The sequence below is a fragment of the Ostrea edulis genome, chromosome 2 (assembly GCF_947568905.1).
Source record: "Ostrea edulis chromosome 2, xbOstEdul1.1, whole genome shotgun sequence".
NCBI lineage: Eukaryota > Metazoa > Mollusca > Bivalvia > Ostreida > Ostreidae > Ostrea > Ostrea edulis.
In genome coordinates this window covers 106,914,352-106,934,018 of record NC_079165.1, presented here as the reverse complement: position 1 = coordinate 106,934,018, position 19,667 = coordinate 106,914,352, and the positions used below count along the sequence as shown (strand labels likewise).

The window sequence follows — 19,667 nt, the reverse complement described above, 5'->3', positions numbered from 1 at the left end:
CTGCACTTCTTGTCTCAATGAATGTAAGTGTTTAATGTTATTGCTTAGTACCAAGAGAGTATTTAAATATCCATTGTACGTGATTAGGAGGGTAAAATCTGCCTGTGCAGAAGTTGCTAGCTGGTTGGTGCAGTCACCTGGTGCTATATGGTCTGATATCGTCTGCTGACTGAGTTAGCGCGACCCCGAAAGTTAAATTGGTCACACTGTGTGGATCACCAGATGCCAGTCCCACTAAAAAATTCCCAGTAAATGCACAAACATTAAATCGCAAGATCAAAATGTGTAAAATTATAGTTCTCACCCCACCTTAATGCTGTTTTTGTAAATGACAAATATTTGAAATTTTGGATGATAACCACTTCTGATGTGAAACTCGAAACCATCCTAATCCAGTTCAAACAATATGAATTCTTGTTGAATCAAATTAATGCGAATGTATATTTAAACAATTTAAGCAAAGTCTGTGAGTTGTCCTCAAATGCTTCTCACACCGAGTTAATGAACTTTCCAAACATTAGTACATTCTGACATGTATATGTATCTATATATATACATGTACATTAAGGACTTTGTTGGAAAATAACCCACTAGGTCAAGAGATTTTGTTCAAAAATAAAAACCAAGCTAAAGATCTTGAGACCATTAGAGGGCTTAGAAGCAAATGTACTTGGACCAGTCTAGTACTTGGACAAATTTAACTAGTAGATCAGGACATTTGTATGTTACTTGGTGTTAGATGTCACTTGTGCAAATTATATTTCTTCTTTTGGAAGACATTAAGGTTTAAAATCTTCAATCAATCCATCACAGGTTTCACTGAAAAACAATGGCAAACGGAAGTAGAATCTGTAAATTCAAAAGTCCATTACCACCATGTTTTGGGTCAGTGTATTCTTATATTGGTCCACACAGTAACATAGGTACATTGTATGTGGAAAAGATCCTCTTGGCTATTTTCTTTTAAATCCGTCCACAGGGTCAGTGAGACTGATCAGCTCCCTCCTACATCACACAGTATGAGAGAAAGGAGACCAGTATTTCCCTCCTACATCACACACAGTGTGAGAGAACGGAGACCAGTATTTCCGTCCTACATCACACACAGTATGAGAGAAAGGAGACCAGTATTTCCGTCCTACATCACACACAGTGTGAGAGAAAGGAGACCAGTATTTCCGTCCTACATCACACACAGTGTGAGAGAAAGGAGACCAGTATTTCCGTCCTACATCACACACAGTATGAGAGAAAGGAGACCAGTATTTCCGTCCTACATCACACACAGTGTGAGAGAAAGGAGACCAGTATTTCCGTCCTACATCACACACAGTATGAGAGGAAGGAGACCAGTATTTCCCTCCTACATCACACACAGTATGAGAGAAAGGAGACCAGTATTTCTCTCCTACATCACACACAGTGTGAGAGAAAGGAGACCAGTATTTCCCTCCTACATCACACAGTGTGAGAGGAAGGAGACCAGTATTTCTCTCCTACATCACACACAGTGTGAGAGAAAGGAGACACTGTATTTCCTACAGTTTGTGTATCCACCTGTCTCTCATTGTTTTCTTTACTGCAATTTGTTACGTAAGTGAATCAGGCACTCCCTTCAGTGTTGTGTCAGGGTTTTCAGTCTAATTTTGAGTTAATTTGAAATGGCGCACACAAGTAAGAAGTGAGTCGAGACATACTGACAGGGATGGTACATTATTTCGCCTTGATTATGTTTATAAAGGTATCTGGCTCGTAAATGTTTATTGATGTTATCTGAAATGGTATGCGAAGGGGGTGAAGATATCCAATGTTGTGTATTAAAAGTTTCTTTGCATCATATTTCAAAGAAAACAAGACATGGAATTTATATAGATGGCATCAGTTTTATTTTTATAATTTAATTAGAAAATATTTGAGGACCAAGAATTGTCAGGCATGACCTAGAAAATTCAGGTAGGACACCCAGCTGGCAAAGTGCAGGTTTGATTTTTAGTTACCTGAGTGCCAAAAATGTAACCGGATTCTCAGAATGGTTCAGGTTTTGTACGTTTGCAGTGAGTAGAATCATGGGAAGGGAAAATTGGCCAGTTTAACGAAGGGGACAAGTAATGTACTGCTATTGCAATACTTTATAGAACACTTTGAAATTAGAGCCAAGTTTCAGAGAAATTGTAGGAATGAACACGAAATCTGAAGTCAAAATCACCGACTGAATAATTTTTTTTTTAGTTTCATGGTAAATTAAACTTGTCACAAACTGGCCAATCTACTTGGGAGACGCATTAGTCGTGTTTTTATGTGTTTTGTCACAACTTCGGTTCATATGTCAGGTAAAGTTTTCACACCATATTTGATTTCATGAGTCAGAACCATTGACCCTGGTATGGGAGAAGCGATTTGGAAGGCAATGGGTTTTAACACTTGGTACCAGGTCGTTTTAGGTGATAGACAGGCAAACCAACAAACCTTAACTTTCTTTGGAAATCTGATCCTCAGGGATCATTAATCTACAGGTGCACTCACTTTTCTACAGCTGTCAAAGCAAAATCAGATGCTAGGACTAGCTTATACAACATTCCATGGGAATGAAAAATGATAGCAGAAAGAAAAGGATATTGTTCAAGAATTGAGCAGAATTATGAATTTTTGGTATATCTTACCCCTGGAGATACCGTATGTTTCTCATTTTCATTGGTTATTGAGGCTGTGATTTATATCTGAGTCTCGCATTTTCTTATATTAAAACGTATTCTCATTATTTAAAGTAATTCTATTTTAGAGACAGTCGGGAGAAATTATAATGGGTGTATTTTCATTAAAGTTGAGAGAAATGAGAGATTTAGATATAGACAATGTAGGATTTCAGATGACGTGTTGAATATAACATGTCTCTAGAGCTTTTGTTTTGGTGATCAATACCTAGAAAAAATGATATGAGGTATGACATCTGAGGAAAGAGACATAGGAGTACTTTATTGTGTGTGGGTAAAACAGACCAGGAATCGTAAAATCAGTGGCTGTGGATCTGTACTTCGGGAGTGTAACTGTCAACAATATTGCTTTTCTTATCTTAAAGATTACAAGTTATCAAAATCTGTGTGTACTAGGGCTGCCTTCTGTCATCAGATTGTAAGGCTTGCCAGGGACAACAGTGTTATGCAACAAATGGGAGATCTTATTAAAATAGATCCTGTTACTAACTGACCAGTCTGTGTCTTTATATTTAACTGATCACAGGAATTCATGTTAACCAGACTTTGTTCTCTAACAAACTTGTATCCTTCAGTTTTGCTGACTGTCATTTTAATCGAAATCTCGGTGCAAATAAGTGATGAGAATTTGCTTTTTATTATTTTTGAGGGATTTTTCTTTACTATGGTTTGATTGATAGCAATAGCAATATGACGTTGAATTTGATGTGGCAAATATGCCTGTCAGGTAGTACATGATAAAATTAAAGACTACTTTTTACCTCATGGTATGAAAGCAATATGACATCATATCTTAAAATAGAATCAACTTCTTGTCGTATCTGAAGGAGACAGTCAGAAATCGGTAGCGAGATGAAAAGGTCATATCCCGAAAGTTGTTAACACAGATTTGTGAAATTGTTGTTTAAACACTTCATTTTGTTAAACACAAAGGCGGAGCAATAATTGTCCACTAAAGGCTTCCCCAATCTATTCACTTCCCTGACATTTAATTTGTGTAGATGACATACATTCCAATTGTAACACCAGGGGTCATTGACCTCACGCTTCTGATAATTAATGAGGCCAAAATGAATTTCGTATTGGGAGGTGTACAGTTGCCTTACCAATTTTAAAAATTGTTGTGAATAATTTGATGAATAAGATAATGGATGGACTATTTCAAAAATTTTTAAAGATTGTATTGTAGTTCTTTAATAGAATTAAACACAGTTTTAAAATATTTTGCCTGAAAATTCCAATATCTTGGCTGTGGAATGTCCATCTGAGGACAGTTTAACCTCAGTGGTACCTTTAGAGTGCTAGCGTCCTGTCTATGGTGAAAGCTTATGGTTAGAGTTAGCCTTTTCTAGTTTAAGGCTCTCCAAAATGCCTGTCAATCTGTATAATCTTTTCATATTTTCAACTTTTCCAGAACTTAATATGGCCAATTCTATCAAATATATATATTTTTTCTTATGAACTATGCATGTTATGTTTAATCCAGTACTTCAGAGGAGATATATGCAAGGTGAAGATAACGAGCAGTGATCAATCTCATAACTCCTACAAGCAATACAAAATAGATAATGTAACTGTATCAGAAACAGTGTGGGTTTTTTGCATAGAGAACCATGTGAACATCCCACTATCTGCAATCACTGAATGGCTGTTAAGTAGCAATAATCTCATTGATCACATTCTCTCATTCTTTCAATGTTATTGGTCACTTAATTAGCGAAAATAAGTGAAACCTGAGGCCTCGCCCAAATTTTTACTTGCTTGATCAGGCAAAGTATCACGCTAGCTAGCTGTTATTGGAACAATGGATGTAATTATGTACATGTAAAATGAAGAAAATAGAATTCGTCTGAGCAATGTAACCTATGGGCCTTGTGTTGCACTTTCCAGCTGTAGAAAAACAGCTAGCTCATGCAGATAAGTGAAACTATTAATTTCTGCCATAGTAGCACTAGCTGTGAAAAATTATACATAACACTGAGCACAGCCCAGAGTCTCAGTAACATATCGTTTTCCCAGATGACATTTGAAAAATTGAATTTATGTGTAATTCACATGTAAGAGACATTGTTAAGAGATTATACAGATTGATGACATGATAAATGATACCATTTTCAGTCTCAACCAAATTGTTGAAATTTTTTTTTCATTTTAGGTTTGGTGTCGTGTCAATTTAAGTATGTATGGGTCCATTTATTTTTACGTAGATGTCCTTAATGTACATTGTATCTAACAATCCCATAGGGATCTGGATTAGAATAGCTAGGTCCTCTGAAAGTTGCTTGTCGTAAGAGTCAACTAAATGGGGCGGTCCTTTGGATGAGTCCGCAAAAACTGAGGCCCCATGTGGCATCAGGTGTGGCACGATAAAGATCCCTCCCTGCTCAAAGGCCGTAAGCGCTGAGCATAGGCCTAAATTTTGCAGCCCTTCACTGGCTATGGTGATGTCTCCATATGAGTGAAATATTCTCGAGCGGGACAAGAAACAATATACAATCAATCAATCCAACAGTCTTCTATAATAAAGTGTTTGTGTGCTGATTTTAGTGAATTTAAAAATGTAGAATTCAGCAAAATCAGAGAACATGTACTCACTCACTTGTTTAATTGCATAATTATGGATGAGCAATGTTGTATATTCTATGATAAATAGTTTGGGGAGAATTACTTAAGTTGTTGTAAACGATTTTAAAATTAACACTGTTTGTGCAGCACCAAGGATGCCATTAGATAATGAATCTCACCAAGTTTAGGGCACACAGTTTTAAAGAAAACTTTTCCAGTCTTCTTAATTTCTGAATTTAATGGAAACTTTGTTCTAATCCAATTGTCTGATATCTGTACCTAATGGTGAATCGATTTACTTCATGCAGACATTTTCGGTCAGGAAGTCACATTCTTAAGTTTGTAGACAGTGATTGAACTCGTGAGCAACAAAGCCTTCATGTGAACGACCAGCAAACTGCTGCAACATGATTTAAGAAGACTTGTTTGTTTTTTGTTGCCACCTGGGGTATAGCAAACAAGAATTATATTGAAACCTAATCACTTCTTAAAGGGGGGGAAGTGAGTGACCTGATCAGCGGTATCAGAGAAGGCACGGAATCGGAGGTATTAAATGCTGAAAACACCGCCTATCCAGACCGAGTTTCACCCATAAACCCAGTCTTCGAAAGAAAAAAACGGTTTACTGTTACAAAGTGCAACAGCGAGAAGAAGCATGAGGTTGCCTGTAGGAAGATCTTCCTATTTTAGGAAAGATTTCTTGGAATGCGAATGATAATAAATGATGCATTGAGTGGACAAGGAGTATTGTAGGGCTAACTACCCCATGGATGACTGCAAGCATGTTTCACCAAATTGAACGTGAACATTGAAATTTCCTCTCACCATTTGTTAATGCTGATATGGTTTGTAAATCTTGAATGAGAAGTTTTCTCAGGTCCTCATCAGGTTATGAATGTGAAAAGAACTTTTGAAATTAAAGTAATAGTTGTATTAAAAATCATGGGTGTGTAAAAGAAAGTTTTAAATTCTTAAAGGCATTAAAGTTTTCATTGAAGGAGTGGAAGGTATTTAAGACCAGACTGACAACTCATTGAACAGACTGTGAATTGATTTGATTGGAGAAACAGTGTTGAGTCATATGTGTGGTAACATCCATTGATAAGCCTGAAAAAGGACCAAAGTTATCAAGTCTTCTGCACATTTATCGCAATTTAATAAATACAGCTGACCTTTTCAGGGTATTTTTTTCAATCTTGAAAAAAATATATATGCTTTTGGATGCATTTCAAAACCAATACCATGTACAAGCTCTTTGCTGTCCCATAGAGTATTTGTTTAATGTCTCCTTTAAGAGCCTTTAAATAAGAAGTATTAAGTATTCCAGGTAGCGATGATTTGTTTAAGATTTGAATACCTGTGTGGTTTTAACACAGTGTATACAGTTTGATGTTAGGGTCACTCTGTCTGGCTGTCTGTATTTACATTGGTTGCAACACCCCTTGTCTGTTAAAGCCCATGTACTCGCCTGTTCTGGTACTGCACCTTTGCCTTTGGGAAACCAGTGACTCAATTTTAATTTGGAGATAAAAGTTTGACAAGATTATATTTATTCAGAGAATGAAATTTGACAAGATCAGAATTTCCAGAATTTCCAGCAACTTGATATGTAATTTTTTAAATAACTTAGGGTATTAATCTGTCTTTCAGTCTTTCTTTTTTTCCTGAGTATTTAAAGATGATACCAGTATTTTCAAGGGACACTTCGTTTTGAATTTTAATTAGACAAATCTATCAAGACATTAGAATTTGATAATAGATAGCGACTCGTGGGAGGGAACAGTCTGGTACATGGGAAACAATTATTTCCTTACAAGATGTTTAGAAAGTAAAGGTTAATTATGACTAGATGAAATAAAAGAAAATATTCTTTCTACCATTGCTTCGTGCTGTTAAGTCTCTGTGATATTCTTTGGTGCAGTGAACTGGGCGTAATTTAGAATCAGATTAATTTGTGTCCACGCTCTTGTTGTACGTAAAGTACATTTGAACCCTGTAACCTTACATACGAAACTAGACAAGATTACTGCTGGGCCAGCGACTGTCTGGTGGTGTACGACTGTCTGATGGTGTGTATGTTTGTCCAGGTATCATGGAGTGCTGTCAACATTTGCTATTTAATTAAATAGAATGAAATTTATTATTTATTTATTTGTGTTGGCATACAAGCACATAAGACAGAAAATTACAAAAAGAAAGAAATGCGTAATCAGACTAATATTGAAGTTTTAAGAAGTTATAACAATTCCATGTATTGTCACTAAGGTACTGTGTTGTTGCACTGCAATGTTGAACCACACAGGTACACTCGTGTTATCTTTTACATACATACATAAGTAACCTGTACACATACATACATAAGTACCCTGTACACATACATACATAAGTAACCTGTACACATACATACATAAGTAACCTGTACACATACATACATAAGTAACCCGTTAACAGACTATTAACCGTGTACTGTAATTAACCGTGTACTGTATCTACTCCATTTCTACCTGTACACATACATACGTAAGTAACCTGTTAACAGACTATTAACCGTGTACTGTAATTAACCGTGTACTGTATCTACTCCATTTCTACCTGTACACATACATACATAAGTAACCTGTTAACAGACTATTAACCGTGTACTGTAATTAACCGTGTACTGTATCTACTCCATTTCTACCTGTACACATACATACATAAGTAACCCGTTAACAGACTATTAACCGTGTACTGTAATTAACCGTGTACTGTATCTACTCCATTTCTACCTGTACACATACATACATAAGTAACCTGTTAACAGACTATTAACCGTGTACTGTAATGAACCGTGTACTGTATCTACTCCATTTCTACCTGTACACATACATACATAAGTAACCTGTACACATACATAAGTAACCTGTACACATACATACATAAGTAACCTGTACACATACATACATAAGTAACCTGTACACATACATACATAAGTAACCTGTACACATGCATACATAAGTAACCTGTACACATACATACATAAGTAACCTGTACACATACATACATAAGTAACCTGTACACATACATACATAAGTAACCTGTACACATACATACATAAGTAACCTGTTAACAGACTATTAACCGTGTACTGTAGACTACTCCATTTCTAGAGTGTATTTCAAAGCAGATCGAAACTATTTAATTTCTCTGTGTTGAAGCAAGCTAGACTGGAAACTTTATGATAGTAGTAACTTTGAATGACCATTAATAGAATTTAAGGTTTTAAGGATTTAAATATACAGACTTTACTAGCCTGTACAACTGCATGTCTTTAGTGTTAGAGCCTCGTACAATATCCTACAACCATGATGCTGTGGGCCGTTAATAATTGCACTTAAATTCTGTTTCCATTGTCACAGTCCCTAAAACGTTTTGCTTTCCCAATTTTCCGTTTGCTCTCTGTATGCTCTCACCATTCACAAAGTGTTCATCCTTTGCTCACCATGCATTCACCACACACTCACCGTTCATAAATCGTTCACTCATTGTGCTGTCTTTGAGTTTCTTCATCACCATTCAGTGAAAGGATCAATCTTTCTAATGATGACAAAATGAACAAGAAAACTCCACATCAAGCTCTTAATCAGTAAAACATTTTCTACGGCAGCATGATATAAACAGAATAATTTTCATAATTAAGCTGTATACTTAATTAAAAAAAAGAAAATGCATGAAGGTGTAAATTAGGAATATTTGATTGATTAAGGTTTTGAAATAATGTTCTACTGATGCGCACAGTTCAACTGTAACTACAGTGTATGTAGATAGTAAGTTAACACGGAATGACAAGGCACCGCACCTTGTGGTATTCGATGCAACTAAATTATGAATAATTGTTGTAAAACATGCTAAACAACTTCTTGAATTAACCATTAATTAATTTTCTTATCATTAATTGTGGTTTGTTTAATCGAAATTGTTTAGTATTTTTTTCTGAGTGCAGGAAATATTCAAGGTCATTTAAATAAACCTGTATATATTGAAAGAAATATAAATGCATGTACAATGTGCATGCACTGATACATACATGTACAAAAACTCACGACATTGCATGAAACTTGTGCTATTTTTCTTCTTCAGGAATTATTCACTTCTAAAAAGCGATTTAGCTTTTAATCTAGATTGGGATGTCAGCTCCACAAAATTGACTTGTTAATTAAATTTACATATCATATTTTTACCTAGCTGATTATGGAATAAGTACATTGCGAATAAATCATTTGTTCTATGCATTCATGCAACATTCACTCACTGTAAACTCACCACTCCCTCTGCCTAATTCATTTGGTGTTTACATGCTGACTGTTCACTCCCTGTTCAAGTGAAAGGTGAAGATAATGAACAGGAATCAATCTCATAAGTCCTATAAGCAATACAAAATAGAGAGTTGGGCAAACACGGACCCCTGGATATACCAGAGGTGAGATCAGGTGCTTAGTAGGAGTAAACATCCCCTGTTGACCGTTCACACCTGCTGTGAGCCCTATATCTTGATCAAGTAAACGGAGTAATCCGTAGTCAACATCAGTGTGCCATTTGTGGGGAAAGTAGAACGTATCGGGGACATTGTTATGGGAATGTAAATACAAGTTGTACTGGTCAATGTCCTGCATTATAACTGGAGATTTCTGTGGGTATAGCCATATTTTGGCTAATTTTCCTTCAATTGCTTAGAAAATCACATAAAATAATGTTGCATGATTATTTGATAGATATATTTATTGACTGATACTTAAGCTCTCACCAATAAAGCGCAGAGATGTTTGGGGTGTTCGTCATCTGTCCGTATCATATGTTTTCTTGACCAACCATTCAAAATTTGTATCGAGTTATGTTCATTGTTGTAAGCCACATCCGAAATATACGCTCCTCCTTTTCGTGAGAGAGGAGCATTCATTTCCGTCATTGTTTGTGACGATGAGTTGTGTTGGACGATACATTATTCATTCTGGACATTTTAAGTGACAGACTTTCGATTGCAGATTTACATTTACACAAATGATTGACGATTTTGTTTTTGATGTACAGTAAAACACAGTACAACAAACACACCTATAATGGATTCATGCTTACTGCAAAGTGATTTTCATTCCCTGTTAGTTTTAAAGCATAATTTTATTATGAAATTTTGGATATAATGAATGATGTTTATAACGAATCAAAATTGTTCATCTCCAGCACTTCACTATGAGTGTGTTTTACTGTATATTATTTAATAAAACATAAATGTAATGACTAAATCGTTTTTTTACAGATGATAACATTGATGTATTGGGAGCTATTGGTGTCCCAGGGTCAAAGAGAGGTATTAAGTATGCGCAAGGGATAGATGGGTTCCCCGCCTTCGAGATACAAGACAACGCCCACATTAAGGAACCTGCTCAAGCATTTTTTAAGAGCCAAATTTATAAAGACTTTGCAATAGGCATGACTGTAAAACCAGCCAGCATAAATGGTGGTTTTCTATTTGCAGTGAAAAATCTCTATAACACTGTAGTGCAGTTTGGTGTAGAATTGACAAAGAACAAATTAGTTTTATACTATACTTCGAATGTTCGATTTGCATCAACGTCTAAAAAATTAGTGTCGTTTGACATTGGAAATATTCATAACAAGTGGACCAAATTGTCTTTAAAAGTACAAGGTGATGAAGTGACGTTATACAAGAATTGTGCCAAAGTGGAAACGGTAAGAGTTACGGGAAAGAACGGCCCATTAGATGTTGAGGGAGGAGCTAATATGTACGTTGGACAAGGTGGAGAAAATTTCAAGAACAAATTTACAGTAAGTTTTATGTTTTTCACATCTAATACACAAATAATTTGCGTAAAACTTATTTAGCACAGGGTGGCTTATAAATCCGTAGAAATGAAAAAGACAGGATGTAAAACAATTCACAACTACGACTCCTAAGAGAACTGTGTAATGATTTCCAGCCATGTGTCTCGCTTGAATTTTATCAAACTCGTGGAAATGGTGCATTACAGTCATAGACTTTGATGCTTCCTATTGGTTTTCAAGGTCACATATCAAAGGTTATGGCCATTAGAAGGGAAATTCTGAAATTTCTTGTGGTACAGTGCGAGATTTAAGTGACATTTTGTAAAGCCAGAATGTGGTAGACTCTTCTCTCTCTCTCTTTCTCTTTCCCTCTTCTCTTTCTCTCTCTCGTGCTTTCACAGTTATCTCCTTTACAATCAATTATCATTCCCTCCACTTGATTTGCAGAAGAGGGGGTGAAATAAGTGTCACATGTATGCATCAATGTCCACTTAACATGATATGTGCATTTACTACAAGTCATTAAATTTTGTATGGACACTTAACACAATATGTCCATTCACTACAAGTAATTTAAATGTACGGAAGAGTCACGTCTCGTACATGTTAGTATCATTCACAACGAAGTTTCGAAGAGTATAATGTTTTTGACCGGTCCGTCAATCCCTTTCTTGTCAGCGCAACTCCTCTGAGACCGCTCAACAGAATTTCGTGAAACTTTGTAGTTTATAAGGACACACTGTTTAGATGTTTAGAAAATTCTGATTCAATAATTTTTCTGGGAGTTATGCCCCTTTTGAACTTACAATTTCAATGTTGGAGCGTGGGGTATGTGAGCTTGCTCACCTCTGCTTTCTTTCATTTAATCAACTTTTGAAATAATGTATGCAATTAAACATTAGACAGGAATTTTTAAAAGTCTCAGAATTGTGAGTGAATGATACTAACATGGTATAGTAATATCTTCCTTGATTTTAGTCAATCAACTGTGTAGGGTGTTTAGTCATTTCTTTACCTCAAATTACGTTAAAATGCATCTGCTTTTGTCAGAATTAGAAACCCCGGGATAGTCATGGGCTGAATCTACTTTCATGTTCTGAATCTACTTTCATGTACCTAGTGATGAAACAAAATACAGCACAGGAAAACAAAATGCATTTTTCTTTTATCAATATAGATCTTCAGACAGGAATACTATCCAGCATGCACCACAACATGGTCATAATGATGTCGAGATACATACCACACATGCTAAAAGTTATCTGATTGTCTGGACCTTCGTAAACTTTACCAAAAGTTATCTGATTGTCTGGACCTTCGTAAACTTTCACCAAGTTTTTTTTATGCAGCTCTGTGGACTTTTCTGTTTTTTTCTCGAGTCACCTCTAGTGAATAACGAGTCACCTCTAGTGAATAACGGTGGGATGTTTCAAAAATTGTCTTCTCAATATTAAGAATGGCTCTGCCAGAAAACCCAACATTTAATTGACATGAAAACTTCCTTATATAATCATGAAGATGTAACTACAGGTGTTCAAGCAATAATCAGGGAGGGTTTAAGGTATTCAAAGGAAATTGAACAATTCTGAATGATTTAAATCAAGATAAATATTTATTGGTAAATTAATCAAATTCACATGATTGGTAGCCACTTGAAACTTATCTGCCCTTGATGTGAAATAAAAAAAAAAATCTAATTTTCTTAAAACATATGCGGTAAATGATTTATTTCATTTCATGTTTTTTTGAAGAGAAAGTTTATCATGTAATTTTTTACTTAGAGATACGTGTACATTGGAATTGTGTTCACGCTTTAATTTTGGTTTTGCTTGAAAATTGGTTATCCTTAGGGATAAGGTGTGAGGGTTCTATCTAATGTTTAATTTGAGACATCTTTCCAGAATTTTTGAAATGGTACATTGAGTAATTTTGTACATTACTGTACAGCACTCTTTTTTAGTTATTCTTTTATTTGCTGTAGATGATGATGATTGACATATTGTGTTATAAGTATTTATGCGATTACTACAAATCGCAGTTGTAAAGATATCTGAAGAATTCCCATCATCATGGCCGACGACATATTGTAGTCAACACAAAGTAAATAATGCTCACTCACGTTGTAGAAACGACATGCAATTTGGGGACTTTTTTTGAAGAAGTTTATTGAGAATGCATGGTTGCTGAATATATAAGATCTAAGTTCATATAGTTTTCAAGGTCAAAGTATAAAAGGTCAGAGTTGCTAGGATGGAAATTCCGAAGTTCCTTACGTTCAGCCATGCCAATTTGATAAAGAGATGAGATTGAGTTTATTTTGGGAGTAGTACTTCAACCATGGTATTGACCCACATAGTTTGTGGAAAATGCATGAACAAGACCTGTGTGTGTTGCAATTAACCTTGAAATGGTAGTCTAAATCGAGTCAGCTTAAAGTGTGATGGAACTAGAATGCGGAATATGCCCATTAGTCAATTGTTTGGTGGTAGCCATTTCTGGACACACTGGTTGGTACATACGAAAATCTCGGATACTTCGTATCAGACAAAATAATCAGCAATTCCATGATCTATACATACATGTTATGTCTGGCAGATTCCGATGTTCACTTTGCGTTTTCAGTTATGGAATTTATGTGTGTCAGTTTCTGATTTTGCTCAGTTCCTTTCTTTGTTATTTTTAGAGGCATTATTATGCTCAAAGTCTTCGAATTGAGATTTTGAATACTGCATGACAACTTGAGAGGCTTATTGATTCATTCCAGATTGGAGTAGAATTATTTTGGGCTCTGTCTGTCAGAGGCTTCATTGTATATAACAACCAGTCTCGTCTTGACTTTGCTATTGGATAAGGCAATATATTGAGTTTTAATTTGTAGTAATTTGTTGTAGGGTATATAACAACTAGTCTCTTGTTTTCTTGACTTTGCTATCAGATAATACAATGTATTGAGTTTAAATTTGTAGTAATTTCTTGTAGGGTGCCATCCAGGAACTGAAGATATACAAAGATCCAAAAGAGGCAACAAATGACGACTGCGATGATCAGGTATGGGACCATGCAAATTAGATTTTTCAGTTGTTGCCGTATTGTTTTTAGGGCGTTTTGTATCTAGATATCTGTATATATTTAAAGAATAAACGAGTTTTAATGTTGTAAAGGAATAAAATTTATGTCTGTGCTATTTGAATTTTGCATCTTCACAAGTCAATGAAGGTTATTGATTCGTTACCTCGCACTGACCTTTGACATCAGTCACCATTCAAAACATTGGCTCGAGACGGAGCATATGATTGGTTTGCAGCGTGGAGCCAATCAGACAACAGCTTTTATAATCGGTCAAAAATGAAACTAAACAAACATGGTGTGGTATCGGCAACATGGTGTAGATTTTGTTACTGTCGATTGATTTTGGAAATTCATTGTTTTAAAAGAAATGATTAAAACAAAGTTTTAGAATAACAGCTGCATGAAAACGATGGATTGCACAAGTATGTTTGTCGATTGTGTTTCAACAAATTAAACAAGTTAATTATAATTGAAATGAATTAATGAATAGCTACAACATTTAAGGGACGAAAATGTGAATTATTAATTACATCACGTACATGTATAAAATCAGCACGCAATGTTCATGATGTTGAGAAAAGTACCCCACGAAGACCATTGTTTACTTTCTTATTTTGCTCTTACCAAACTTGCATCTTAAACAAAGAATCTCATTGGATGATTTAATTTTAGCTTATTGTATCATCCCCTGTCCCAAACCCATGTTTTGATTGATGACTGATGTCAAGGGTTAGTGGAGGTAACGAATCAATGACCCTTGACTTGTGAAGATATGAATTTAGGGGTTGATAAGCTACTGAAAGTATATAAAATTATTTGCATGAGTTGGTATATTTTGTTAGGTCACCTGAGTAAACTCAGGTGACCTAATTATATTAGAATTTGTCAGCATCCGTTGTCATCCATCGTGTATTAACAATTGAACATTTTTAAATTCTTGATAACTACCATTCCAATTTTTTTCAAATTGAGTATGAAGCATCTTTGGAACAAAGGGGACATATAATGTAAATTTTAGTCTCCTGCACCCATGGGACCTTGATAGGTTTTTACTGACAAATCATTGATAAACATAGATATATTAAGATTCATTATTGTAATGAGTTCTGATATTGCATAACCCTACACATACTGAAATCAATTCAGGTAAAATTTCAATTAATGAACAAGTGTCAGTGAAGTGTTTTCCCTGTATTTTACAGATTTATGGAAGTGGCTCAGGAAATTCAGGAGTAGGTCCTGACACTGGTATCATTGCTCCAATCATAACTCCTGTAAGTATCAGTGAAATTAACAGCTAGGCTGTAAATAACATTGTCATGGCAACCCAGCAATTCAGGACAATTACTTTGATTAGATTTTAGCTCCTCCTGCAATGTCATGTACTATATGTGCCAGCTTATATGAAACAATTCTGAATAGCAAATGTTTGTTTTGTATTGAAGCAAATTATGCTACTGCATGGTCTCATCACTGTCAGTGAATCTGGTGCTAGCTTTCATTTTGTGATTGTGCCAGATCCCAAAAAGGTTAAAATTTTGCTTATAATGTAGCTTTCCACCAAACCATGTATCAGTTTTTGACATATTTATAGATAACTATCTACGAAATAACAACACATAAAGAATATGGAGGGTAGAACTTCCAAACATACAATTTTTTCTTCATTTGTCAAGTTCAATAGTACTTGATGTTTGATAATTGTAATAAGCATTTAGCCTTATTAGTTTGCTCCAAAACATCAGACTCATATTATGGGTCCTTTTTTAGCTGAGTTGCAACGAAGTTGATCGGATATTGGTTTGGTGATGCTGTTGGGCGTCAACAATTGATTTCCGGATGATAACTCAAAAAGTTTACAATCTAATCAAATGAAACTTTGATATATTGTTGGGTACCAGGTAAGGAAGACCCCTATTGATTCTGGAGAAAAATGGTCAAAGGTCAAGGTCACTGACCGAAAATAAAATGAAAATTTCAGAAAAATTTGGTTTCCGGATGATAACTCAGATTGTTTAAATCCGAATCAAATGATACTTAAAGATATCGTTATGTACGAGGTAAGAAAGACCCCCTATTGATTTTGGAGAAAATAGATCAAAGGTCAAGGTCACAGTGACCAAAAATAGATTTAAAATTCCCAAAAAATTTGGTTTCCGAAAGATAACTCGAAAATTTTTAATTTGAATCAAACGAAACTTGGATATATTGTTGGATACCAGCAAAGCAAGGCTCCTATTGATTTTGGAGAAAAAAGGTCAAAGGTCAAGGCCACAGTGACCGAAAATAGATTGAAAACTTCAGACAAATATGGTTTCTGGACAGTAACTTGAAAAGTTTAAAACTGAAATTAGTTCTTCACAATTATAAATATGCCACTTCATTCCTGACTTTACAATGTATCCCATGCAATTCGGCTCATGCACCCCTGGGTGCATACATTGATTTTATAATACCATTTCTTTTCATTTGTATTCAACTAAAACATATCATTCTTATAGAGGTTGTTTATATCTAAATATTACTTTTAGATAACTGGTTGGGACAAAGATATGGGGGAGGGGGGCTTAATTGAACCGGAAGAAGTTTAGGAATTTCAAACGGGATGCAGACTCGTATTTCACAACTAGGCCTTGCCAATTGTGAATTTATTATTGCAAAAATCCGAGTTGTCCATCCTTCCTGAGCTTTCTTGTTACACCCTTTCCATATGTTTTTCGTGATCAATGTGCGTGCTTCAAACTAACATCTGTGATCGTTGACCCACCAAAACACTTCATTGGAAATTGAAGCTATTTGTTTTGGTATGTCTACATAACAAATGCATAAATAAACAGGTAGATTTCTCCAATTGGAAACAGTTTGAGTTTCAATGATTGATTATAATCGAAAATCTGCCCCTCATCAGGTGTTTACTCTACGTTTCATGCTTAGTGTGTATTACGGATATTTTAATGCGTAGTGTGTATTAAGGATATTTTAATTGCATTTCGTCTAATAATATAAACTTGTAGAAGTGCAATACAAACAAGTCTGTAGATGATGGCCAATCTCAACCCAGGGATTGAAAAACGGCAGACGTGTAATCACGAAACTAGCTAGAGTCAAAGGATGACACACAGCCTGACACCAACGTAGTGATGGGGACAGAATTCCAGACGTCTTTTCTCTGTTAATGCATCTCGTGTTTGAGATTAATATAAGCAAAATGTCATGAGTCAGATTGTAATCAAAGATTAGTTAATTACATAGAACCAGTGACTGATGTGGAAATTCTTCCGATTCTGTCACAGTTATATTCTTAATGTCGTAGTCTTGGAAAAATGTCGTAGTCTTGGAAACTTAGTTCATCCAATTTTTTTTATATCAAAGAATGCGATTTTGCCAAGGTATTGGAACTTGTCAAGGCATTAGAAACTTGCAATTAGCAAAGTCGGTGTTTGTAGTAATGTTGTTTTCTGTTTTAGCCTCCAATTTTTAACAAGGGGGAGAAGGGTGAACGTGGAGTGCAGGGTTTTAAGGGCGACAAGGGAGATCAGGGGTTACCTGGAAATTCCTCGAAGGTCACAGGTACTGGAGAAAAAGGTAAGTAAACTTAGTTTACCTGCCATAAAGCAAACATGAAAATTCTATAACTCGGTGTTGATGGCTTGATTTATCAGATTAACTGTTGTAAAGAATTGCTTTGGGGTCACCATGCTCTTCAAAACCAATAACTGCTGAATTTAATGCACAGCCCACTAAGATTGTGTCAGTTACAGCTCTGATTCAAGTCACCATATCCTGTCTGCTGCAAACTGTAGGAAAGGGGGGGGGGGGGCAGTAACATTTAATAAATTATTTAACACATAGATATTTTATATCTATACTATTAATGCTAGGCATGAAGGAGAAATATTGTTTCTACAAATAGAAACTATTGGATTATTTCTGCATATGATTACTAGATGTAATCAATGACAGATTAGTTCAATGTTGAATGACTATCATGACTAGTCTTCAGCCACCAAATTCAGAGTTACTGGCCCAGAGCAAGCACATTGATCCAGGATTAAATCTTCTAAGAACAAGAATTTCAATAAACATAGAAAACAAAAACAAGATTTATCTTTTGTGTAGAATATTTTTTGTTGTGGAAGATGCACAATTGATGCATAATGTAAAGATTGTGATTTGTTTCTAAGGTGAGACAAGAATTTCAATAAACTGCAAGAAGATGAAATTTATTTTTTGTGTAGAATATTCTTTGTGGTGGAGATAGGTAATGTAAGGCTTCTGATTTGTTTCTAAGGTGAGAAGGGGGAACCAGGAGAACCAGGTGTTAAAGGTGATACAGGGAGTCCTGGGAAAGATGGCGCTGATGGAGCCCCAGGTGAAGTGGGACTTCCAGGCCAGGGCGGGATTCCAGGCCGAAAGGGAGACCATGGGGACCAAGGCCGACCGGTGAGTTAACGTAAAGCTGACCGGTGAGTTTACACAAAGCTGACCGGTGAGTTCACATAAAGCTGACCGGTGAGTTTACACAAATCTGACCGGGAGTTAACACAAAACTGACTGGTGAGTTAACATAAAGCTGACCGGTGAGTTAACATAAAGCTGACCGGTGAGTTCACATAAAGTTGACCGGTGAGTTTACACAAATCTGACCGGGAGTTATCACAAAACTGACTGGTGAGTTTACACAAAGCTGAACGGTGAGTTAACATAAAACTGACCGGTGAGTTAACAAAGCTGACCGGTGAGTTAACACAAAGCTGACTGGTGAGTTAACACAAAGCTGACCATTGAGTTAACACAAAGCTGACCAGTGAGTTAACATAAAACTGACGGGTGAGTTAATACAAAGTTGACTGGTGAGTTAAAAGAAAGCTGACCGGTGAGTTAATGTAAAGCTGACTGGTGAGTTAGCATAAAACTGACCGATGAGTTAATACGAAGCTGACCAGTGAGTTAATATAAAGCTGACTGGTGAGTTAAAACAAAGCAGACCAGTGAGTTAACACAAACCTGACCGGTGAGTTAATATAAAGCTGACTGGTGAGTTAACATAAAGCTGACCGGTGAGTTAACATAAAACTGACCGGTGAGTTAACATAAAGCTGGCCGGTGAGTTAACACAAAGCTGACCGGTGAGTTAACAAAGCTGACTGGTGAGTTAACACAAAGCTGACTGGTGAGTTTACACAAAGCTTACCGGTGAGTTAACGTAAAGCTGACTGGTGAGTCAACATAAAGCTGACTGGTGACTCAACATAAAGCTGACTGGTGAGTCAACATAAAACTGACTGGTGAGTCAACAAAGCTGACTGGTGAGTTAACATAAAGCTGACTGGTGAGTCAACATAAAGCTGACCGGTGAGTTAACATAAAGCTGACTGGTGAGTTAACATAAAACTGACCGGTGAGTTTACACAAATCTGACCGGTGAGTTAACATAAAGCTGACCGGTGAGTTAACGTAAAGCTGACTGGTGACTCAACATAAAGCTGACTGGTGAGTCAA

General features: G+C 35.9%; 1 protein-coding gene across 2 annotated transcripts in view; it reads left to right on the top strand.

The window, feature by feature from the left end:
• The window catches only part of LOC125682614 (collagen alpha-1(I) chain-like), a 69,664-nt gene that overhangs the window by 10,090 nt on the left and 39,907 nt on the right, over positions 1 to 19,667 (top strand). For both annotated transcript variants that reach the window (XM_048923292.2, XM_048923291.2), the window contains exons 2-6: positions 10,570 to 11,099; positions 14,076 to 14,144; positions 15,368 to 15,439; positions 17,633 to 17,750; positions 18,457 to 18,608. In XM_048923292.2, coding sequence (XP_048779249.2) covers positions 10,570 to 11,099; positions 14,076 to 14,144; positions 15,368 to 15,439; positions 17,633 to 17,750; positions 18,457 to 18,608 — 941 coding nt within the window. The remainder of the gene's footprint in view (positions 1 to 10,569; positions 11,100 to 14,075; positions 14,145 to 15,367; positions 15,440 to 17,632; positions 17,751 to 18,456; positions 18,609 to 19,667) is intronic.